This window comes from Condylura cristata, unplaced genomic scaffold (genome assembly GCF_000260355.1).
Source record: "Condylura cristata isolate star-nosed mole 26May11 unplaced genomic scaffold, ConCri1.0 scaffold00006, whole genome shotgun sequence".
In the NCBI taxonomy this organism is placed as follows: Eukaryota; Metazoa; Chordata; class Mammalia; order Eulipotyphla; family Talpidae; genus Condylura; species Condylura cristata.
Genome location: NW_004567107.1, coordinates 17,810,106 through 17,834,735, shown reverse-complemented (window position 1 = coordinate 17,834,735; position 24,630 = coordinate 17,810,106). Strand labels below are relative to the sequence as shown.

General features: G+C 47.9%; 1 protein-coding gene across 4 annotated transcripts in view; it reads right to left on the bottom strand.

Annotated features, from left to right (window-relative positions):
• Positions 1-24,630, bottom strand: part of PTPN3 (protein tyrosine phosphatase, non-receptor type 3) — a 125,236-nt gene that overhangs the window by 23,029 nt on the left and 77,577 nt on the right. For all 4 annotated transcript variants that reach the window (XM_012721505.1, XM_004677445.2, XM_012721504.1 and 1 more), the window contains 11 exons: positions 24,311-24,398; positions 21,976-22,064; positions 20,552-20,615; positions 19,066-19,238; positions 16,343-16,477; positions 14,295-14,471; positions 7,897-8,083; positions 7,680-7,757; positions 6,592-6,648; positions 5,560-5,716; positions 3,104-3,264 (listed from right to left, as the gene is read on the bottom strand). In XM_012721505.1, the coding sequence (XP_012576959.1) occupies positions 3,104-3,264; positions 5,560-5,716; positions 6,592-6,648; positions 7,680-7,757; positions 7,897-8,083; positions 14,295-14,471; positions 16,343-16,477; positions 19,066-19,238; positions 20,552-20,615; positions 21,976-22,064; positions 24,311-24,398 (1,366 nt within the window). The remainder of the gene's footprint in view (positions 1-3,103; positions 3,265-5,559; positions 5,717-6,591; positions 6,649-7,679; positions 7,758-7,896; positions 8,084-14,294; positions 14,472-16,342; positions 16,478-19,065; positions 19,239-20,551; positions 20,616-21,975; positions 22,065-24,310; positions 24,399-24,630) is intronic.

Sequence of the window (24,630 nt, the reverse complement as noted above, 5' to 3'; positions counted from 1 at the left end):
AGTCTACGGTTCCCCGGGAGGAAGCCTGGGAAAACCAAAGAGCCGGGGCTCTGCATGTCGCACTAGCTCCATCTCAGAGCAGCTCTGCTATCATCATCTACGTTTTGGAATTCTGCAAACACTGTTTAAAATGAGGAGTCTCCTACTTAATTTCTAGGAAATGTATGGATGAGAGGAAAGAAATATGAACATCCTAATATTTAATCCTGAACTTAGTATGTTCTCCATTTCTCACACAACTGTCTGTCTACAAGCTCAAGAGATCAGACAGTGAACATGGGCAGTCTCCTGACAGTGGTTCACCAGATCTTCTCCTCTGGATCAGCGTGGGCATCAAAACCTCCTGCTGAGTATGTTAAAAGAACCAAATGTAGGCCCCTCTGCAGAAGCTGTGGAATGGGCACCATTTAACAAATTCCTCAGGGGATATCCATAGAGGTGGTCTCTGTCACCCTTTAAAAACTACTGAGACACAAGGGGTAAGGGAGTACATCGCTCTCAAACATTTTTGAACGTAGTAAAGCTTAGTGAACACCGCTCAAAGGAAATCTATGCGGGATCCCCAAATGTACAATGTAAAAGTGTAGCCACTTGAGAGGAGGGGACTTTCTGGAGAACTGAGACTGAACTTGACCTTTTCTGCACGGAGAGACCACAGCGCCTCCTTGTGGAAGTTGGCTCCAAGAGCATCACCTAGAGAGCCCCCAGGACTCCAGGCCTGGCTGCCACCCTAGAGGGGTGAGCCTGATCCCCAGCTGGCTCGCTGACAGCCCATGAGCTTGGTCTACATTCAGGTATGATCTTCCTAAAATAACCCCTCTCTACACATCGTCTCATCCCTCCTCCTTTATCCTACTTCTCACTCCTGAGAAGCTCCGTAGGACATCTTACCTCCAGTTCTAATGGCGCAAACATTATGTAGTGACATCTGTTCTATCTTGGCCTTTAGCTGTTTCTAGGATTCATGATACTTTCCCCAAATAAACCAGAGTTACACTATTAGCCCCTTGGGGCCAGAAGTCAGTCCTCCTCTTCATCCCCTCGTCGTGTTCCTGACCCAGCATTTGGTACACGGTAAGCATCTGACCCACACCCAGTGAACGAGTCCATGACTCCATAGCACCTTCCCTCTGTCATGCCACTCCATACCAAAATCAGAATACAATTAACATTCTGTAACTGGTTTTTAAGTTCTCCTTGTTTCAGTTATTTTCGACAAAGTTTAAAAATATTGCATTTTAGTCTTTAAAATGCTATTTCAATTCTGAACGTTTGGGGATGCAGGATCAGAAAATGTAATGTACATTTTCGTCTTTTTAAAACCTAAATCCACATGGCCTCCTGCAGGAAAATAGGGCTCATTCTCTCTGTCTGTATTCAGTATATCTGTATTAATTCTGCTGAATGATTTTATTATTCCTGTTCTCTCATGCTAACTGCATTTCTAATTTTTAAAGATTTTATTTATTTCTTCATACAAGAACTGGGGTGCAGGCCAGAGAGGGGGTGAGAGAGTTCACTAGAGACAGAGTGGGGAGCAGAACAGGCAAATTGAAATACACTGCTGAGGGGCACAGCAGGCGGGTCAGGAGAGGTCTGTTGCACCATGTGGGTCACCTCCCTGGCCAGGAGTTGAACATTATGCTGCAGGGGCTGCAGATTGCTTCATAGTGGTGTGTTTTAACATGTTACGCCACTAGGAACGGCCTGCCAATTTCATTTCAATAATACATGAACTTATCTACATTATCTGCTAAGGTGGTGAATTAAAACCTTAAAGTTCCCTACTGATTTCTGGGGCTCAATTATCTTCGCTGTTCACTTGTGGGTTTTGAAATTTCAATTGTTATTATTTATACATTGTTCAAATGTTTTACTACATTATCTTCCTTATACAATTATAAAATCAACCTTCTCATTCAAGGCTTTTTGCTTTGCATTCCTTTCTGTTCACGATATTATTCATGCTTCTTGAATTAATTTTGTGGTCTGCATACATTTGACAAACTTCTAATTTGTTTGTGTCTGTTTTTCCTTTATAGTTTGCAGATAAAACAATGTATTACCGATTTCTTCTTTGACTAGGACCTGAAATTCTAAATTTACCAGACTGTGAATGTTGTCACTAGTCATCCTCTGCTTTCTTTTTTTTAAAGATTTATTTATTTATTCATATAGAACTGGGGTACAGGCCAGAGATGCGGGGGGTGAGAGGATTCACCAGAGACAGAGTGGGGAGCAGAACAGGCAGATCAACAAAGTACACTGCTGAGGGAAGCAGTAGGCAGGTCAGGAGAGGTCTGCCTCGCCACGTGGAACCCCTCCAGGGCAGACAGGAATCGAACTCTTGCGGAAGTGGCTTAAGCTTCTTAGTGCAGTGCTTTAACCTGCTGTGCCACCAGGGAGGGCCTTCTCTGCTTTCTTTTATTGACCTATTTAATGCTTTCTAGGCTCTTCTGTTATTTGTTATTGCATGCACTATTCAGCTTTCTCCTACCTTTCAATAATTTTGAAAGATAAACATGTCCTATTTCCATTTCTATTAGCAGGCAGTAAAACAGATTTAACAACCAAGTTTCCTTTGCTCCTATTTAGTTTGTAAAAATCTCCGTGGGAGCCTTGTTGAGTCTCACTCTAGAGACAGCTGTCCCTCCTGGGGGAAGAAAATGGAGTCTGACTGATTGCTACTTATGTTCACATGCTTGAGAGACTTGGGGAGGCCAACGCCATACTCTCATGGGGTCACAAGACCTGCTCCAAATTACAGAGTTCGGAGGGGGTAGGGACCTGCCCTTTTATCACTGGGGGCAGTCACCCACTATCTTGTACTGCTGAGCATTTAGAGCTTCTGTGTTGGCAGCTACATGTGCTCAGAGCCCCTCCTTCTGGATTTCTGACACATTTCTCCATGACTACAGAGCATTACCAGAATCTGGGGTGAGGCAGAGTTCAGAGATGGGCTGGAGGCACCAACCACGTGCGGCTTTCCAGGCCGGGGCTGCGGAGCTGCTAACCCAAGCTCAGGGCCAGCGTCTCAGGTGACCCAGTGGCGAGCAAGCGGCCCACCCATGGAGGCTCAGGGTTGGCCCTCTGCGTCTCTTACCTCGAACTGGATCAGCACCGTCCCACTTTCGAGACCCTTCTTTAGCTGTTCCATGGACCCCTCCAAGGTGTCCCCGCCCTCTGGACACATGGGGAAAATGGCCTCTGGGAAAAGCTGATTGAGCTCATCTTCAGATTTGATCTCAGCGAATGAGTGGACAGCTGTGGCAGAGAAGAAAGAGCTGGTGTAGCAACACTCAGGCTGCTGGGCTCCCCCCAAACAATTGCACTTTTGATACCTGGATGCAGATGGTTTCAAACATCCTATTAAATGATTAAGCACATGGGAATCCTTTTCACCAAAGACACTATTTCTGTTGAATGATTCAATATGTGCTAATGATACAAAATGATATACTAATCTTTCTGGTTAGTTCTAAATGATGGTGGTGTTAGTACTCAGAGGCTTTTGCCAAAGGTAAGAGAAAGGGAGAGAACGTTTTTGAAGAAAACACGTCTTTCCCCTCTGCTTTCCCTGAGTTCTTCTCCTACCCTCCCCCCTTTCTCAGGTCCTGTCCATGTGCGCCCTTCAGAGAGGCGTTCCCCAGGCCCCAGTGTGCTCCCGTCACACCAGGTTCCCATTCCTCCATCTCTCACCCGGGGCTGTTTCCTGTGAGGGGCTCCCGAGTAGACATCTCCGGTCCTAGTACCCCATCTGACTTCAGCCGACGCCCCTTCACATGAGACTCAGCACAGGGAACAGTGAACCTCGGGTGCCTGCTCCCCGACTTGCACACCTTTCCCCAGTCTCACATGCTCTGTCAGCCATCACCTCCTTTTCCAGTCCCCAAATGGAACTCAACGCTCCCTGAATTTCCCCCTTTCACTCTGAGAGGAGTCACTGCCTTATTCAAAAGTCTACAACGGCTCCCTAGAGCCTTCACGCCAACAGGAAAGGACACTAGCAACTTCTGCACAGAGTAGAACTGAACTCTAACTCTTAGTCGTCTTATCCCCATTTCACAAGTGGGACAATGACTCTCAGACAGAGCCAGTAAGTTGTCCACAGTGACCCAGCCTCGGGGCTGGGGGGCCATGGGGGTTCACATGCAGTGTCCTGTACATCTGTCTGACCCCAAAGACCACAATGTCTCTTCACTGACTGCAGCTCTATACTCTCTGGCTATTTTCGTGACTTCTGCATATATGCTACTTCCTATGCTCATGTTTACTTATTGTTTTTTTCTTAAGTATTTAATTCAAAGCAAACTTACTGGTATCACAGACACAGAAAACCATCGGTACTGTTCCTTTTAGGTCAAATAATCTATATACATGCTTCCTTCACTTCAAACAGGTACCAGCCCCTGGCCATGGGCTGAGGGTGGTCCTCCCCACCTGTGCTCACGGGGCCGTGAGGGCAGCATGCCTGGGCATGTAGTGACAGCTCCAGTCACCAGATTCCTTTGGCCCCTATCAATCACACGCAGCAGGAGACTTAATCACGTACTTTGCGTTTTGGCTTTCCCCTCTCCTCACTTGAAGAAAGAAACACTAACCTTACAAGAACATTATGAGAAGGAAGCAGGTACGGCCATCAGCCCAGGAAGGTGCATCAAGGGTGCACCTAGACACTGGCCACCATCTCTGCTGAATGCCTACAGTGTGCTAGAACTGGGGCCAGGATTTGGTGTGGACGAGGTGTTGGATAAGGCTCTGGACGCCCCTGTGAGGCCACAAGGAGGGGGCTGAGAGCAGGGTGGGTGGTCCTGGCCCAGGAGGAAAGGCAGGTATGCATGAGCGTGGGGCTGTGTCTATAGGTGTGAGGCCAGAACACAGGCTCTGAGTCTCGTTTGCCTTCAGTATTTTAAAGCTAGAAAGATTACGGCCTCAGCTTATTTTTACAACCACAGCAATAAGAGCAATGGCATAGTAGAGGCCAGCCGTCAAATGCCTACCCACATCGAATGCTTTCCAGGGTGCCATTCAATCTTCACTAGAGTCCCATGAGGTTAGGGCTCCTTTATTTTTGTTTTACACTAAGGAAACTGAAACACAGCCTGGATAAGTAACTTACTCCAGGTCTCTCGACTGGTAGGAGCGGACTCAGAGTCACTAAGGTTCCTGATTCCACTGCCAGACTCACTGCCCGTGAAGAGACTACATCCTGACCCTCTCAGAAGGGGCTGTAAGTGCAGGTGTCTGCAGGGCCAAGCTAAGAGGGGTGTGAGATGTGGTGCTAAGGTGGGCTTGGGAGGCTCGGGGCTCAGGCCCCACCTATGGGGTGGGTGGGTGCTGTCTACCTGCAGAAGGCCTGCCAGAGGGGCCAGACCCCATGAGGGCAGAGCTTCAAGTTTTTCAAGTTCAGAAGTCAGACAGACATCCAGGGCAGGGGGAGAAAAAGGAAAAAGAAGAAAGGTGAAAACAGAAGTCAGGCATCCAAGATGATGTGAAGATTTGTGGATGACAAACTCCATATTTCCAAAGCCGTGTCAGGCGGCATCCTGCTGTGCCTACCTTTCCTCCGGATCACCAGGGCCAGCTCCCGAGTGTGGGACTCCCGGCTGGCTTTGATGAACATCACCACTTGGTCATGGGTGTGTTCAGAGATATCACGGCCATTGATTAACACGATTTGATCCCCTTCGTTCAGCTTAGGAATGCAGGTATCCGCCTGGGTGGAAGGAGAGCAAGGTTCTCGGTTACCTCAACTAACACCAAGGGCCTCAACTAAGCTGGGGCCTTGGGAGTCATAGATAGGAGTTTGCATTTCCTCCCCCAGGGGTCACTGTTACTATTTTCACACCTGCTGCTGCTCTGTTGACAGGTGAGTAGGTTATGGGAGTGCAAACAAGCACTTCTCAGAGCTAAATCATGAAGCATTTCAGAGCATCGCAGCGAAAATGACGGATGCCGGTCGCCAGCCTCTCTTACTACTGTGACCATCTTTTCTAGCTGTGCTCTTAGAAAATGATGCATGAGGATGCATTTATCTAACTTGTAGTGAAAAAGGATTTGATAAGCTGAATGCCAAAGGCAACAGAAGAGCACTGACTGCAAGGGCAAAGCCTACTCCAGTCACAGCAGCGGGAGGCGCCAAGCAGAGCTGAAGGCTATGCAAGAGGAAGCCCCCCACCCCCACCCCAGCAGGGGCCTTCACAGGGGTCAGACGATGCCAATGATCTTCCAGGGACCCAGCTGGAGGGTGAGGGTGGGAGTGCAGTGGTAGGAAGGGGCCCAGGGCCACGTGCTCAGTGTGGGCAGACCAGCCAAGTCTGCGCCTCAGTTTCCCCTCTCTTAAGCACGACTTCCACAGCTGTACATGCACACAAAGGGCCAGAGAGCGCGCTGGACCGCAGCTCTGGCTGGGGGTCGGAGGGTCTGCCTGGCCAGGGAGGGGGCGCAGTAGCTGCTGGGGAGCAGGGCTTTTGCTTTGTATCTGCACATGCTCATCCTCAGACATTCTTTGCCGCTGGCCAAGAAACAGCACATGGGGTACAAGCGTCGGATGTAGGGCCTGCCCAGGAGCCATGGGGCACGGGGACTTACAGGCGACTCTGGGTTTATCCTTGATACCACGAGAGGCATCTTCTGATCCACTCCTCCCTGGAAACACATGAAATTGAAAAAAAAAAAAATTCATTTGAGCAGTTCATAGCAACGACGACGTGCACAGCTGTCAGGAGAGGGAGGGCACAGAGCCAGCTCTAATCCCAGGGGTTAGCGCCCGGCCAGAACCCAGCACGAGGCCCTGAGCCTCTGGTCTGGTGGGCGACGGCTGTTCAGCTTCTGTCCCCACATCCCATCAGGTGAAGACCCATCCGGCTGAAGCTAGCTCTAAGAAAAGGCGAAGACCCCCAGGAAAAGGACCCCTAAGCACTGCTTATTTATAAATGCTGCTGAAAAGGGAGTTTGGGGGGGGCAGGGGGAGAGGCCTAGAAAAGGGCCCTGGTGTTTTGCAGATAGGTGCTGGGTGGGGACAGGAAGGCTTGATGGCAGCGGGGTGGGCAGCCAAGGCCACCTGCCCTTGCCACGCTGCCAGGTAAGGCTGGCAACCCTTACCTGCAGAGGTTCGGAGGGAACATTCGGCTTTGTGGGACAGAGGGCTCTGCGGCCCTTACTCTGCCACCTCACCCCAGGGCAGCCATTGCCACTGTTAGTACAAGGGGCTGTGCTTCCAGGAAAACTTTATTTATAAAACAATGAGCACAGGCCCCTGGGCCTTGCTTTGCACGTTTTCAAGGCAGAGCCACTAGGACCCTTTCTCGTCAGTCTTGGCAATGCTGATGGGGTCTCTTAATAACCCCAGTGCAGGGGGGTTGCGCTGTTTGCTGACTGTGTACCCATGTTTCTGAGCCTCAGTCAATGCATTTATAAAACGGATGTAGAAACACCAGCTTCACCACTCAGAAGAACTCGATAAGGTGACACCCCGATGTGCAGAGCAAACACCAAGCACAGAGCAGGCTCCTGGATGAGGCAGCTGCCACGGCCAAAAAATATACCTCCCACTGCTGAAGGCTGAGCCAGCTTCCTTACACAGCTTTCGGTTTGTGGCACAAACCTAATGGGACTTAGTTTTTTTAATGGAAATTAAAAGTTCATCCAAAGATTGTTTATAATTACATACAACATACCTTAAGATTAAATCCAAATTTTCCATCTTCATCTGGTGTGATACGGATTAAGATTAAGTAACCATCACCATTATCATTCTGGAAAATGTTGAAAAAGTGGTTAGTTCCATTATTTCCCTCTCCAGGGGCTGGTGTTATTTTCTCTGGGTCACACTACGTAGCTGTCCATGAGGTGGGCACATGGCCACCTCTGTGCCACAGGACCTGTGTCACTGACCTTGTCACAGTAGTACTGGCTAGAGTCTTCGGTGGAACCCCCTTTGGTCACCCTGTGGAAGTCCTCTAAGAATTGTTGATCGACGCCATCTGGGGAGCAGGAGCCTGGAGCATTTGAAGATGGAGACACAGAACTGGATGACTTCTGGGTCAGGTAGCTCTGTGCTGGATTGTTCTCGGATATGCTCCTTCATCATGGGGAAGGAGGAGACATTTTAATGACCTGATTAATATCTTATCAGAGTAAATATCACTGACTACTGGGGGCCTGGTCACAAGTCTGTGGAACCTCAGAAGCATTTCAAAGGTCAACCCCAGGCTCTGGCACACCTAGAGATGGATCATTGCCCCCCTCACCCCCCCACCCCAGGTCCCATCTGGCCATCACTCTTAGCTTTGGGGCAGAAGGGAAGGAGGGTGGGTGACGCAAGAGCTGCCCAAACCTCAGTCTCTCTCCTGGGTGCTGCAGAAGAGTGACAGTGAGACACGTACCACTAGTCTGCTGTCTCATTATTGCCAAGCAAGTACACTCACGTGCATACCCCCATCGCTCCCCAGGCTGCTTCTAGTAATGCGGAGGACATGGGATGGATGTCCAGGCCAAATTATTACTCCCACTTTGTGTGATTTAGTAGATCACTACTACTAAATGTGATGTCTACTAAAAATTGCCCACACTGAGATCACGCATTTTCCTTTCCTCCAATACAGACCCTTCTGTATCTCAGGGTGGCCACCACCCACGATGGCAGCCACAGGTCACGTAAGTGGCAGTTCTGACTGGAAAGCTAGCCCCCAGTCACATCAGTCTCATTTAAAAAATGCCAGAATGCGGCTCGTGGCTGGTGCCCCCTGCATTGGAAAGTGTAGTGTTGGAACATGTCCACAATGCAGGTCAGGGCTGTCTGAGAGAATGAGAGACACTGACCGCCGAGGTTTGGCAGTCCAGGGTTGTCACTCCCCCTAGACCTCACAAGAGCTCAAAAGATTAACCCCCAGGGGCTGGCACACTGGAGGCCACTGGCCACACTTCTCACTTAATGGACAGAGGCCTGGTGGACATGGGCCTCAAGCACTTCCTCTTCTCCGGACCATGCCAGGTCTGCTCCTGTCCCCCCCAACCTCATGGTACCCCAGGGGTTAACCATCACAGCAATCACCACACAGGAGTCTCAATCTCCCTTAGTGAGACTAATTTAATTAAAAGGAAATGTCAATAAAGGGAAAAGATTCCCCCAAGTGGGACAACTTCACTGTTTTAGTGTTTATAAGGGTACCTCCTAGTGGCAGTTATTAAACTCAAGCCAGATGGGTTTAGGAAATAATGTTCCAGGGGTTGACCTGAGCCTTAAATATGAAGACACTGCAACTTCCACAAATGTACGGCAGAATCTGGAGGGTGACAGTGTTGGGCAGAGTGAAAGGAATTTAAAAAATAAAAAACGGAAGAGCAAAGTGACAAAGCAGGAACAATTGACCTCCATAGTACTGTGCATTTTATAGTCACCAATACCTAAATCTTAAATTTGTGAAAAATGTCACAAAGTTTGAATGTATTTTTCTTTTTCAGTATAAAATATAAAGGTCTACCTGAAACAGTCCATGGCACTAAAAATAGTATGTTCAAAGGCACGCTGTGCCCAGCCCGTTCTGTAGGGAGGATGGAGAGGTGACTTTTAGCTAGGCATTTATTAGACTCATGCCGCCACTGTTCTGGCCGTCAGGCTGTGCAGACATTCCCCGCAGGCTGCAGGAACGCTCCGCTCAGCGTGCAGGACAGCCAGACAGATGGCGAGGACAGGAAATGACGAGAAACAGTGCTAGGGTGGCAGCTGGGTGCCACTCAGGGACAGCGGGAGTGAAGATGCCAAAGCAAGTGGGTTTCCTCCCTCCTTCCAGCTGGGCTCGTGGTGGCACTGAGGGACAGTCGACTGGGTGAGGAGGGAGGTGAGGAAGCAGTGGGTGCCACCAGGATTCCACCGGGAAACCGTGAAGGAGCAGGCTTTGGAAGCAAGGCTGTGGGGGCGGGAGGGAGCGGGAGGGAACTGCGCAGCCTGTGGAGCAGGGCGCACTGCCAGCGGGCGGTCTGCTCAAGACAGGAGGGAGCGCTTGTCAGGGGGACGAGACGGGGGCACTGCACAAGGGGATGGCCACGCCATACTGACCACCCCAGTTCCCTAGGGAGAAAGGGGAGGAGAAAGACCTATCAGCAGGACACGTATGTATTTGTCACCTGCAAAAAGATGCTCAGACCTGTAAATGCAAGCGGCATCAGAAACAAAAGTCACTGAGCATGTTTCTCCAAAGAGAAGCAATGCTAAATGCACCCCTTCGTTTTTAACCGTGTTACAAGCAGCAGGATTTGCCCACGAGAGGAAGAGTCAAGGCACAAAACATAAAAACGCCCTCTACCCTAAATCCTGGAGAATCACAAAGGCTCTCCCCTCCAAACCTGCTGAGCGTGCTCCCTGAGCTTCACGGCTCTGACCTGGCAACGGGCAAGGGGGCATGTAGGACATATGACCAGGCTGGGGCGGCTCAGAGTCGAGAAATGCCTCAAGGTCAGGCAAGGCCCATGTGCTCTGCTCTTCCTCTCCTATAGGCTGAGCATGAGGCCAGACACCCAATAAGTCCTCGGCCCTGATGCTAATGGAAATAAAATGCCCCTTGAGGACGTGGGTCCACTAAGTGACCGAGAGGGTGGCTGGTAGAGTGGCCAGGTTAGAGGGTGTCAACTAACTGCAGGGAGGCAGCGGGGCTGGCAGGCAGCGTGGGAGGCGACACCACGCGGAGGCAATGCCCACGTGGGCCCAGGGTCAAAGAGGCTCCACACTGTGGGGACTGCGGGCCTCCCACACGTCCCGGGCTGCCACGCTGCAGGGAGCGCTCTGTTGCCAGCAGGGTGGCTGGGGAAGGTGCCCAGGGCCTTGTGCACTGCACACATGACCTGGGGGGGGTCCCCACTGATGTTCAGAAATCACAATGGTAACACAGCCACGACATCAAGTTTACCATCCTATCTGCATTTGAGCTACCTCAGTAGCATTAATTTCATTCACACTGGTGAGAGCACAGATCTGCAACACAAAGCAACAGCTGACCCAGGGGCCTGGGCAGGCGCTCTAAGTAAACAGGGAAGGTGCTATGATACCAGGAAGCTCCACTCATTTCCGAAGCTCAGCTGGTGACCTGTCAACAAGGACAGCAGAGTTCTTCCACTCCCATCCAGCTGGTGGCTCCAGGTCCTGCCCCGCAGAGTCACTCTAACCCTCCTTTTCTTCTGGAGGGTGGGCTGCTTTTTATTTTTTGCCATGGAAGAAACTTGCCTCTCTGCGCCAGGGAAGGAGCACAGACCGGCTCTTAGAACCTTGGGGTAACAGACGAGTACAGGCTCTCTCTCTGGGCACAAAGCAACTGCCAAAGGTTCATAACTATAATCATCAACTTCGCGGTGCTGCTATAAATACGGAACCAACGGGCGCGTGACTCATGCGCTGAGATAATGCGCCTAGCGCCCGGCGCCGGCACTCTGGCGTGAAAGCCCAAGTCTCACGGCTCTTTTCCTTCCTTTCTCTTGCTTCTTGTTTAAATGGGTACAGAACATTACACTTAATTCCTTCTAAAAGGAGCCCTCCTCGTTGTCTGTGATATTATTCATCTCATTTCTCTGACAGAATACTTCTTTTTGCCTCTTAACACAAATCTGCTGTAGAAAACATGTCAAACATTTCTTAAACATTTTGCAAATACTCACTGAAATAACCACCACAGCTTTTTTCCCCCCACCAAGTGCAGACCAACCTTCTTTCATTGGGCAATAGAAGGCCTGGGCTCCTCAGGGAAGCTCAGCTACCTCTGGAGAAGCAGCAGCAGCAGGCAACGGCCATCCCTCCCTCTGCCCCCTGCAGGAACGGGGTCCCCCCCACATCACAGAGGTGGAAGGGGCAGCAGTTTTCCAGCTGTTCACTCCACCTGCAAAACACACCTGCTAACCTGGCTGGCAGACACTAGCGTCGTGCATCTGGCAAAGCCACGGCCAGCAGGGCTGGCAGCGAGTGACCATTATTTGCTACTTTTACCACTAAACTGCAAAACAGAAAAATGCCCCAGAATGACATGTCGTACAAGGTCTCCTGGAGGCATTTAGAGAGGAGTTGATATGCAGAGCATTACTTAGATCAAACAGGACTTGAGAAAGTGAATTTTATTTTACGTAGTTAGAGGAAGCAAAGATTAAATTTCATTTAATTTCAGTGACCTTGTGGCTAACGGCTCCTGTATCGTTCGGTGAGAGTCTAATGCACAATTTCATGGTGTGACAGTGGGGAGGCTGGCTAAGGTATGGAATCAGGTTTTTCAGAACCTTGGGATAGTCCCCCCAAACTTCTCCTTTTCACCAAAATGACAGGGGGATGATGAAGGCTGACCATGTGCTGTTTGCCCAGCTGGGCTGGAGGCCCCAGAAGGTAAAGACTTGCCTGACTAACCTGGCTATTTCTCCATGACCAGCAAAGGCCACTGGATTCTGCAACAAATGTCGCCCTTTAAGATGCTCCCCCCACACCACTGGGCAGAAACTATCCCTCCTCCCCCTGGCACTGGGCTGTCGGGCTCTCAGGGGCCACCCAGTCGTCCGGGGGCCACCAATGAGCAAATGAGCAGCACTAGATCCCAAACCTATGCACTCTCAGTTTCTATTCGAGACATGCCCTTTCCGATTACAGACATGCTGGTTGGCTTCACTCCATTTAAATAAAGATAAAGGATTTTGTCTATACAGGTGCCATCAACAGCATGGTAATAATGGTAACGGTCAACACCTGACCTGCACACAACGGCAGCCACTGCCTGATGTGGTTTCTGAGCACTTGAAATGAGACTTGTGTGACCGAGGAATGGAATTCAAGTTTTAATCCAGGTTAACGAGGTGAAACCCAAACAGCTGATTGTGGCTACTGTACTGGACCGTGGAGGCCGTGACCTGCACCTTGTGATGGTGTTGCATCTTTCGCCAAAGCCACAGAGCACCACCGCAGACGCAAATGTCTCAAGTCATACACACTTGTGCCCTTGCCTTGGATTTCTAGACCTGCAAACCCAGGGTCACACAAAGGCACACACACCCTTCCGCTGCAGCTTCAGTAGGGCAGCAAGTTGGAGCAAGAGAGAATGATCCTTTCAACACCATCATCCATGTTCAGATCACAAAGAAATAAAGACCAGAGGGATTATTTCAGAAGAGGTGTTAAGAAGACAGATAGTGTGTCTGCTACAGTCCGGGGACAGAGGAGAGACAGTAACCTCAGAAGAGTAGCTTGTAATTCACTTATGCACCTAGAGTATAATCAGGATGCATTTAATGCTTTCAGCCTCCTACCTAGAGCAGTAAAAACGGACAGCTTAACTTAAGTGCCTTCTTGCCGATCTTTTGATTATTTCTGTATTTTGCACTCAGTCTGGAAGTTAACAGAATTGGATATCCAGTGACCGTGTTGACTTCCTAAAAGTTGATACCTTCTTACCATGTAAACATCAGTTTATTGATTTCTGATCAATAAACCTCAATTTATTGATTTATGATCTGTCTCTCTACCTCAAAAATGTAGTTTGAGAGAGCTGATGCTAACATGTGTAACTATGGTAGAAGTGTGAACTCATCAAAACAAGAAAAAAAATAAGACCCACTGATAAGACAAAGAAGGGACTATCAGGAAAGCAAGCACAATTGAGAAAAACAACAGAGTTCTGAGTTCCCTGGTGATCAAATCAAAAAGGTAATTTGTGAATAGATGTACCTTACTGAACAATAAAAGGACTCATACCAGTATTATAGGAGAAGACACAATGTTTCCTGATCTTGAAGGGAGTTCGGTATAAAAGAATTTAATGCAAACTGTCCATAACAAAAATTTGACAGTCAGTAATATTTGTACCATTCTTTAAAAAAGAAATGAACCCCCTGAGGGCACACCATGGTACTGAGAAGGCTTTCTGAGAGCAGAAATAAACCTATCTTGAGTGGTCTAGAATCCTGCAGTGGTAACTTCTAGAGAAATATTACTGTAGCTAACATGTCCCTACTTCTGGAATATTTTAACCACATTTTGCTCACAAACTAGAGAGGAGACTGTTCAAGAGCATTAACAAGTGTGTGAAGAGAAGGTCTTTGTCACAGACAAAAGGAAGTACAGGCAGCAGACCCCATGTAGCCAAGCTGTCTTCTTGTGAGGGGAGGAGGTGTCTGCAGCATGTCCATCCCAGCAAAGTGCACCCCAGGGTGCATGCCAGCCCCTACTGCTTAGCAGCACCTGGGCCTTAACTGCTGAGCCACTGTTGAGCGAATGTCTCAACAGCCCAAACAAGCAGGTACAAAGACAGAGAACAGCGTGAATTTCTTACTCTCCGTGCAGGCTTCGGTTCTGAGACACCTCAGAATCACTGTCTTTCGGGGACAGGGAGCCTTTGTAGGTATAAAACACATCTTCAGTCTCTGTGATGTACGTCATTTCATTGGCAAGATTGTCAGCGGATGAGTGCCGGGGCTTTCGGATCTCGTGCCGGAGCCGAGGACTTCGCCTGGGTGGGAGAAGGATGAGAGTGAGGCATTGGCAGCAAAAGCCACTTAAACATGGCATCCGACAACAGTGACCTAAGCCTCCTCGCCGGGCTGTTGGCAACAAGGAGCCAAGTGCACCCATCACCACCCCAGAGTTCACCAGGGTCACTTGGGCCCTGGACACTCAACCCAGAGGTGTTGACCCTGCAACCGTGGCCTCAGCTTCCTAAGGAGGCAGGTGACATTGGTTTCTGCCCTTTGGGAAGTTGGTGAGTGTGATTTAGGGTGAGTCATAATTCCAGGAGGGATCCAGCTCTCAAGACATAAACAAGTCATACTGACTGCCCAACAGGCCATTTTTCTGATTAATTCGAACAATATAAATAAAAGATTTAGAAGCCAAAGTGCCTTTTTGGGCAAGACTCAAACTTTATTTCCACTATACCCCTATGGAGTGAGTTTCACTTGACCCCAGAGCAATGCTCACTTTCTGCAACACTTGTGTGGTGTTCTGAGGACACAGGAGCACCGCCCGGTGCTTCCAAAAGCAGAGGCCGCTGTGTGACTGCAGACAAGCCCCACCACCTCTCTGGGCTCAGCTGTTGCTGCTCACACCTGAGAGTGAATCAGATGAGACAGTGTTCTTGAACCCCGCACAGCGCTTGGGCCGGGGCTCCTGGTGTGTGGGGGGCAGTCCCGAGTCTGCTGCCACCATCCCCAGTTTTTCCAACTTCCCTTTCTTTGTTAGCCATTTCTCCTTGGGACTGTGCTGGCCAATCTTCACAGTCCCCAGTGACCAAATAATCAATAAAGCTGTGTCCAAAGTAGAAAGGCTTGTGACTCCTCCGGAGAGGGCCTATAAATAGCAGCCTGAGCTCCAGGCCACGGTGTGGCAACATCAAATCCGCTGTTCCCCCGGATCCCATTCTGGGCCTCTGTGTCCTGGCATCCCTGCCTGAGAGACCTTCAGACAAATTAAGCTGCTACTTCATAGTATGATTTACCACGTTAGGATGAGATGCCTAAATCTTGGAAATCAAGAGACATATCTGCTCAGCATGTTAGGGTTTTGTTACAATTTCTATCATCCCTGCCCACAGCATCTGGCCCCAGTGCAGGGTCCGTACCCTGAGCCCCTGCATGGCACCTCTCCTCTGTCTACTTCTCAGAGTCTCCGGTGTCCTAGAAGATTCCTGCCTGGGGACTGACAGGCCGCCTAACTTTCGAGTGAAGAGCAGAGGGCCTGCCTCCTATTCCGGCATGGAGATACTCAGCTTCCCCTCTTGCTGGCTGAGTGCCGCTTTGGAGAACATTAGAATAAAAGGACAATAGTCATTTCACCTGACCTTTTCCTTATCGCTTACAAAACACAGGTATGTGTCTCACTGGCAATGATTTCTATACCCTTTCACAAATGCAGACACTGAGATCAGAGAGGTAAAGAGACCTATTTAGTAACAGAAGAGTCAAAATCTGAGTCACTTTCACCTACAAACCTAGGGCCCTTCTTCCTTCATGTGGCGTCTCGGAAGAGAGTGGCCTCACTGTGTACCTGCCTTTACATCACTTCTATCACAGACCTTTGTTAGGCTTTCCCTAAGCTTATTTTACATGCTATTTATGGGAAAACAAGAAATGAAACATGATTACTAACAGTGTTTTTTTATCAAACGACTCGCTGGGGTGTTAGAATGCTGACGTGCAACGGTAATTCCAGCAGGCTGCTGAATGCAGAGTTTCAACTTTTTCCAAAAGTACTTAATTTTATTTAGAGCAAATGGAGGAAAAAAAAAAAGGCTTGTGCAGTTCATGGAAACGGTTACTTTTTGAATTTTCTTTTTAAAAAGATAAGGTGTTCACTGGTGGGAAGTACAAAAAGAAAAGGACATACCAGTTGGGAGTGATAGGAGGGGATCGAGAAGGCAGACTCTTGGTCTCTAAATGCTCCACTGACAAAGATCTCCGCATGGCTGGGTTCCACACCATCCCTCCAATCACCTTTTTGCAATACTGGTTATTTACAGACCTGAAAAACCAGATGCAGGTTCAGTTTCTACACTGACATGTTTAACAAGAAAGAAATTACAGTCTATCTGAAGCACTCAGTCCCCGCGTGCTCCCTGGGTCTAACTCCTTGATGACATGGGTCAAGGTCACCAGGAGAGAGGGGTCCCGGTCAAAAGTGACAGCATTCTGTCCTGGCTCTTCCTTGGGTTAATTCTTCTGGTGAAAATCGTCTCTTGCCCTCACTCCTTCAAGCAACAGAGTTGTTTCCAGGATATAACTAAACCTGGACAGATGAAAAACAATTTCAGGGTAACACAGGAAAACAGATTAAGGAAGATCAAGGAATCCTCGCTTTACAAACACTAACCCTCCCACCCCCCTGGGGTTCACTGTGCCCCCAGCGGGAGCCTCCCCTGAAAACCACTGACCGCTGACAAGCCTGGAGGCGAAACACGCCCTGTTCTGCCTAAGAACTGACCTGAGTTACAGACCAGGTTCCCCCAACGTGCTACCCTCAGGTCACTTCTGAATTTCATTTATACCTGGAGAATCTAAATTTTAAGCAACTGCACACCCCAGAAAATGACTTATTTTAGAGAACAGACTTTGAAGCCGGTTCAAGGGTAATTCTTCAGTTCTGGCATTTCTAAATTTTAAAGTATGTTTTAATGTTTTGCCACAATAATACACATTCCCTCACAGCCCAAACCAACAAGCCCAACAAAGCAAAACAGAACTAAAAAGAACAGAAGCAACATGGAACACCTCTCATTTCCACCTCACTCTCATTTCCAGTACGGAACGCCATTGCGGCCCTGATCAAATGCTCGCAGCAGCATCACCAGGAGAAAGTCCAAGGGAAACGCCACCAAACCGGTGGCGAGCACAGCCTTGGAGCCGGAGGCAAGCCCGACACCTCAAAGGCTCCATGAGGCAGTTTCCAAGCATGTGTCACAGGTTATAATAGGTGCTCTTGGGGGAAAGTGTCCCATTGTGCCTTACGCTTGGAGAACACTGAGCAAGTTCCTTTCACGGGGAGGAGCTCAGAGGGCCCAAGCTGCCAATGTCCAGGTGTACCTCTAGGGGTAGACAAACCACACAAGCTCTCTCTCCATCTATAAAGGGAGGGCTGAGATGTGCAGTATGCTGGAGCTGGTACTGGTATACAGAACTGCTGCCCCTGCCCACCCCCTTCCCCCCGACAACCTCATGGCCTCCCACGGTAGTATTAGGGTGGCTGCAGGTTCTTTTCACTCTGGAATCTGGACTGGCCTGTGAGTGCCAGTGACCAAGAGGAACTATGGCGATTCTGTTTCTAGCCTTTAAATCTCTTGTGTAAGAATTCAACGACACTGCTGGACAGTCCACATGAAGACACCTGGAGCACACAGAGCGGTGAGGGGTGCAGGTGGATCCAGCCTCAGGTCACTCTACCATGCACAAGGCTGCTCAGCAAGAGTCCATGTTCCCCACCGTTCCCTGTGCTACCTCGCGGCCGGCCTGAAGGATTAGGTTCAACTGAAGTAAATACTACATCCGACATGTGTTCTATTTGTTCATGGCTCGTCCAGGAATAGAATGAGGGAGTATATAAAAATACTGACACTATCCAAAGAGCTTAAAACTCTGAAAACACATTTGTTCTGAGTTCTTCAGAAGCTGAGAGCATTTAGCAACATAAAAACTATCCTGATGCTAACAGAAATTTGCTACTTATTCAATCTGCAAAGTTACTTCAGGATTGTCACTAAAACAAAAGTTAGGGGCTAGTCTGATAGCTTGCTTCTCTGGCAAAGCCTCAGACAGGCATCGCTCGGTAACAGCCTCCACAACACTACAGAAACACTTTTTGAAACCAGCAAATTGTTCAGACATTATTGGAATGATTTTATAAAGAACTTCTGTAGTCTGATTTTTAGAAGGCAGTCTTAGAACAAGCAATATGCGAATCAGAAACTGGCTCGTTTGTTCAGAGAATGCATTTTAATCTGAGTTAAAATTTAATCACTTATTGATTAATTTCTTTCATAGCATGGGTCATTAAATATTTCCAATACCAGCCCTCTGAATCACAGCACGCGTGGGGTTGTGGTTAAGAGTTAGATGTAAACTATGGGCAGGGAACAGGAAAGCCAGCTGTGACTGCTACCGCGATGTGGAGTAGAGCCCAAAGTCAGCCAACTCTGGGAACTTTCTTTCTACTCATCCATTAACATGGAGCCCCTCTGGAATTACTGCACCATGGGAGAGGCTGCCTTTGTGGAAAATGGCAGGAAGCTCCACAACAGCTTGAGTCACTGCCACTTGCTTCCCTTATTGTGACACGGTGGCAGAACAGCTGCAGTTCTAGCTGCTTGGGAGAGCTGAGGACAGCAACATGGAGGAAGCAGAAATGAACAATGGGGATCTGAGAACTACTGGAATATGCACGGAAAGAGACATCACTGCTCTGGAGACTTTCAACCATGGCTCCGTGATGGACTGGCAGTTTCAGCTCCAGTGCCTGGGAATAGGGCTGAGGGCCAGAGGAACCTTCCCTCCTCGGAGGGTGTCCACCACCCACATCTACTTATCAGTCTAGTATGGACATTCAAAAAACATACTCACTTTTTGGGATTTCTAGTACCCAGAGTCCAGTACTGGGACAAAACATTCTTTTCGTGAGGTAGTAGCTTCTTTGCCTGGAAAAATGTATGATGCTCGACACAGGATTTCCATAAGTTTTTGCAAGATCGGTAATTTAACATGTTGAAGGCCACGATATGTTCCCTGGATTCAGTCTGGGAGGAAAAACAGAGTAGAAACTTCATCTGCACAGGTGCAGGGGCAAGGTCCCACAATGCTTCATGCCCATCCCGGTAGCAAGCAGGGAAGAGGCCACGGAGTGCTGACACCAGCCCCACTGTGCCTGAGGCTACAAAGCCATGTTCCAGGACTCTGCAAGGGCCGCAGCCGCCAGCCAACTTGCTGACGTGGCCATAAAGATGACCAGTCCACCAGTCCATCCTTTATATCATCTAACACTTTTATATTAAATCTGCTTGTGTTTCCAGGGTGGATGTATTCAGAGCTACCATATAGGGGCTGCCTGGTACATGCAGCTGAGCTATTTCTGCAAGAGAGGGTTTTCCCGGCACTAAGGAAGCTTTCAATTATCAGCCTGTTGGGCTCTTGTTGGCTTTTCACCAAGCACAGAGTTAAATTCATGCACATATACAACAATCATTTAAATTGCTTCCTTTCCCTCGATCCTTCCTGAGTTTAGATTTTTTTGTTTTCATGTGAAGTTACCACCCTGTGCATTTCTGTGCTGCCTTGAACCTTGCACTGGGGATCAGGAGACCCAGATTCTAGTCCTGGTTTGCTCGGGGCTTTAGTATTCTCATTTCCTAGTGTTCACTTACGTGGGGAGCCAGATTAATGATCTATGGTACTTTTGAAAAATTGGGACATGGACACAGTGACTCTAAGGGAAAAATATGCAGCATAACGAGAGAGCTCCATGCTGTCACGGAGCTGCGATTCACAATAACCAGGGTCCAAATCCCAGCTCCCCATGCCGCAGCTCTGGGAACCACAGTTTCCTCATCTCTAACTCCCCCCTCCATGGAGATAACTAAAACAAGTCATCTAGGGAGTTCGGAGTCTGCTTCTGGATGCACACAAGGCCTTGGTGCATTTTAAACACATCAAGGGAAGGAACTGACCTTGCTGACATTCATGGCTGCTGTGCAGGCGACTCTGTGCCAGGCGCTCTGACTAGTGCTCTGTTATTTAATCCCCATTATCCCCTGAGAAGGGGGCATTAGTGCATTTCTGTAAACAAGGCAGCTTGGACCAGGGGAGGCTAAGTAACCAGTCCAGCCGGTAAGCAGAAGAGCTGGGACCCAAATCCACTGCCTTGACTCCAAAGCGAGCTCCTTCCTGACCAGAAAAGCAGAGTGACCTGCACAGAGCAGTGCTGGGCCTGTTTCCTTTCCACCACCTGCCCCACTCTTTCTTCCCTGTTATACAGTTAAACATATGCCAGCCAAGGACTAAGAGCTGCAGTGGCTAAAAGCACAAAAGACAAGGCAGACAAGATGTAACTCACCTGTTTTTGCCGCTGATGTATAAAGAACTTTTTCCTTTTGAAAGAAATTTTTAGAATGTTCACCCTGCAAAAAATAAAACACACACACAAAGCCCATCAGGGACCCGCTGGCTGGAGCTGGCGCCTCCCAGTGTATGTCCCCTACTCCAGGATCGTGATGACTGAGGCTCCCAGCTTCTGAAGTTTCACTTCAGTGTTGACATGATGGCGGCCCCATCGTTTCCACCAAACACCAAGTGGCTGACTGAAGCCGAATGTCCCATAAGGGCCACTAGATTATGATGTAGCTTTTAAATGACGAGAATCACGAGCAATGTGCTGTCTTTATTGTCAGCTGCTTTTGTGACACTGCAGCTCTGCATGAGCTGACCTGTACCCGGGAAGACAGCGGAGGGCAGTGTGGAGCGGCAGAACCAGGACAGACCCAGCTGGGTCCACATCTGAACCTGTTACTTAACAGCGGTGTGTCATGTGCGTCACCACAGAAGTGCAGCCACATTTAACACAGCAATTTTTATATGCCGGGTCTTCTGTTACAAGTATTACAAGCATCCCCTCACCTAAGCCTTGCAGTCAAAATTGAAGCTCAGGCCTTCCCTGGTGGCGCAACGGGTTAGGATACAGCACTGCAGGCGAGCTGTAGCCACTTCAGTGAGAGTTCGATCCCCAGCCCCAGAGGTGGTGCACATGGCACAGCAGACCTCTCCTGACCTGTCCGCTGCTTCCCTCAGCTGTGTTATTTCAGTAGAAATTTGTCTGTTCTACTCCCCACTCTATCTCTGGTAAAGCGTCTCACCATCCCTGTACCTCTGGCCTGTACCCCAGTTCTGTATGCATAAATAAATAAATCTTTTAAAAAAAAAATGAGGCTCAGAGACATCAATGAAGCGCTCAAGAGTGTTCTCCCAGGGATGCTGAGTGCCAGGCCCTAAGCTTGTGTTCCAAGATGCCCACTCTGAAGCCTTCTCAGCAGTGGGGCTGGCACTGCCTTTCTCATACAGTTGTCTTCTGAGGAGTCAAGTCTGATGGGGGCACCTCAGCTTCTATATCAGGGCTGGACATTTGACAAAAGTTGCATGAGCAACTAAGGAACAGAAAATACAACTCCTGCCAATGTATGGCCCAGGAAAGATTTCTTAACTCCAAGATCTGCCACTTGGCACTTTAGCCAAGGCATCTTCATTCCATAGAGTGACTGAGGGGGAAAGAATGCTGATGGAAACCAAACTCTAATATTCCAAGTACCAAATCTGGATCAGAGTCAGAGGTCAGAGGTAAAAACATTGTGTGTGGTGGGGCAGGGTGTGCTGGGGGGTGTCTCTACTGCCTCTTTAATAAAAAAATTTAAAACGAGAGGTATGATTACTTTTCTGCATATTTATAAAGCACGATTCAGGAAATAGTGAGAACTGGTTTGCACTTACCAAGGATAGAAACTTGTGCAAATGTATTTTCGGTACACAGCGATGCCCGCGGAAGCGATTCCAATCATTAGATCTAAATTGTGCAGATCCTGTAACAGGAAGACCTCATGTTTCCAGCAAGTTACAGCCATGCTTATGCCCTCCAGTATTTTCATAAGTAGCGTCAATATGTATATGCTCCAAAGGGAATATGTTACTGAACACAGACAAAACTCCCTCTTTACCAGAGACTTAACATCCAAGTCCACAGAGCCAAATTCTTGCAAAGCAAATGCACATGGCTGACAATCACACTTGGCTTTCGTGGGATTAGAAAGTTACCAGGCAAGTGTACACATTCCGAGAATCATAGACATGAATGTGCAGTTTCACACTTCCAACAATTAGTATTAAAGAGTCGATTCAAACCAAAAAGGTCTTGCCCATGGCCCAGCTGTCGACAAATCTTAACTCGCATCACAGAGTAGACTGTAGCAATTATAATGAAGTGTAAACTGCGGTCTCTAAATCCAATTAAGAAATAAATACTGTTTAAAAATACAGTGCCTTTCACTTGTGTGAGGACATGTTGCCTTACGCATTTTTGTAGACGAAGAAGATACAGAAGGAAGATACGGGGACTACAAACTGTTGTCATCTGTTCGGTGCACGATTAGTATTAGCAAAGAAATGTTTAAATGAAACTAGTCTTACCCTTGAGTTACGTATACTTATTTACCCAATCGGGTCCTCTTAACTATCCAGAAGAGGTGGAATCTGATTCAGTCACCTAGAGTGTGAACCTTAGCGTTGCCACTGGCTGTGTCATTTTGAGATACTGAGTCACTCTTTCTTTTGTAAAACAAAGATTATAGAGCACGCCTCTGGAGTTTTTATTAGGATGACACTAGAGGATGCAAGTAAGGAATGCAGAACAGGGCATGGTACATGGCAGATACAATAAATGTTCATTCCCTAATTGCTCAAGAGACGGTGGGACAAAAGTAGGGACAGAACTTCCTGGCATCAAGTTGGTGAGATTTGGGAGTTTTGGCTGATGCAACTGAGGCAGGAGAAACTCAAATCCTTCCACATCTCGGGAGTGTCAGTCAGGTAGACAGACAACTACCTCGGTTCAGGAACTGTGGGCATGGAAGCCATTTCACTGGATGGAGCTGAGCCGGGAGAGCACAGGTGAACGCTAGCAGAAACAAGGTCCCGTCAACACTGGCAAAAGTTATCTGCTACAGACAAAATGCTATTTTTAATGGACTAATAACTAAGAATCAAGTAAATTTTGGTATTTTTGTTAAGACTTGGCTTCTTTTCCCCACTTGAATCTCTGTCACAATTTGCTGCCTCACAGTTACAGAACTGAAGTAGACAAAATAGATGAAAGTGTTCCTACAAATTAAAAAATATTGTATTGGAACACTGATTTCACAGGGTTGCTGTCATCTTTAAATGAGATCTACAGGCTCATATGCAAATACCTTGAACAACGGCTTGTATATAGTAGGTGTTCAACCAACAGTTCCTTCCTTTCGATATGGGCTAATTACAGGGAGAAAATGCTAAGTACATTGCAGCTGAAAAGTTCAGATGCCAAAATGACAGTGCCAGAGTTGGGCACTGAAGCCACCACTTCCATGCTGCACGACCTCTGCTCAGTTCCTGAATGCCAGTATAGTTTTCTCATCTGTGAGATGGGAGAATGGCAACCCTTACTGCTCGGCACTACTCAGGAGGTGAAAGACCCAAGTCAGCTATTTTTAAAAAGTGACAATCAATTTAAAATATTTAAAGATTTCTCTGAAATGAAAAGATGCTTATTTGATATGACTTAATCAATGATTTTTTGAGTCTGCAAACATTCAAAACTTTTCTGAATGAACTAACAATAGTTCCTCCTGCCACTATCAGATAGCAGGAGGAACCTGTATTGCTTCTCACAGTAGTGTATCATCACAGCTTTACAATCCAGCTTATCTGAGTTACTAGCTCTCGTCTGAGCAGCGTGCAGTGGACATTTTGACTCATTACTGTGGCACTTAGGAAATGAATTTATATGTTTTTTAGCCTCTTAAATTACAATATGAAATTATCTTCCCAAAATTGCTTGTTTCTAATACAACTGACTTAACACCCACCCAGGAAAGTCTTCAAATGTAAACAACAAATATGCAGAAAACCAGGAAGTAATCAGCAAAACAATGTAAGGTTATCAACTTTTCTAAGTTTTAAAATTAGCCTTGCTTATTATCCTAGAAAAGAAATAGCTGTACCAAGGAAGTTTTTGAACTTTCAGAAATCAAAATCAAAGTCATCCTGAGTGCAAACGTGCAAGGACACATACCCTCCCGCCATGCAGCTCCACTCCGTAGAAGTCGAGGGTCCGTGCTATGTTGATGTAGCAAGATTCAGCTTCGCACTGCTTTAGCCCACTATGGGACAAAGAGGTAGAGTTCACCCAAAAGACACAGCATTAATCTAACCTTTAAAGTTAATAAAAATCTGACAGCATTTCTACAACATTATTAAGTGCCTTGTATTAATCTTAAGCAACCTAATCCGACAGTCTACTAAACCAGGTATTTTCTTCTTGTCCACCAACTCTCACCTCACCTAGCCCACTCGCTTCTTCACCGAACCCTTCTCATTTAGCAAGCTCTCAAC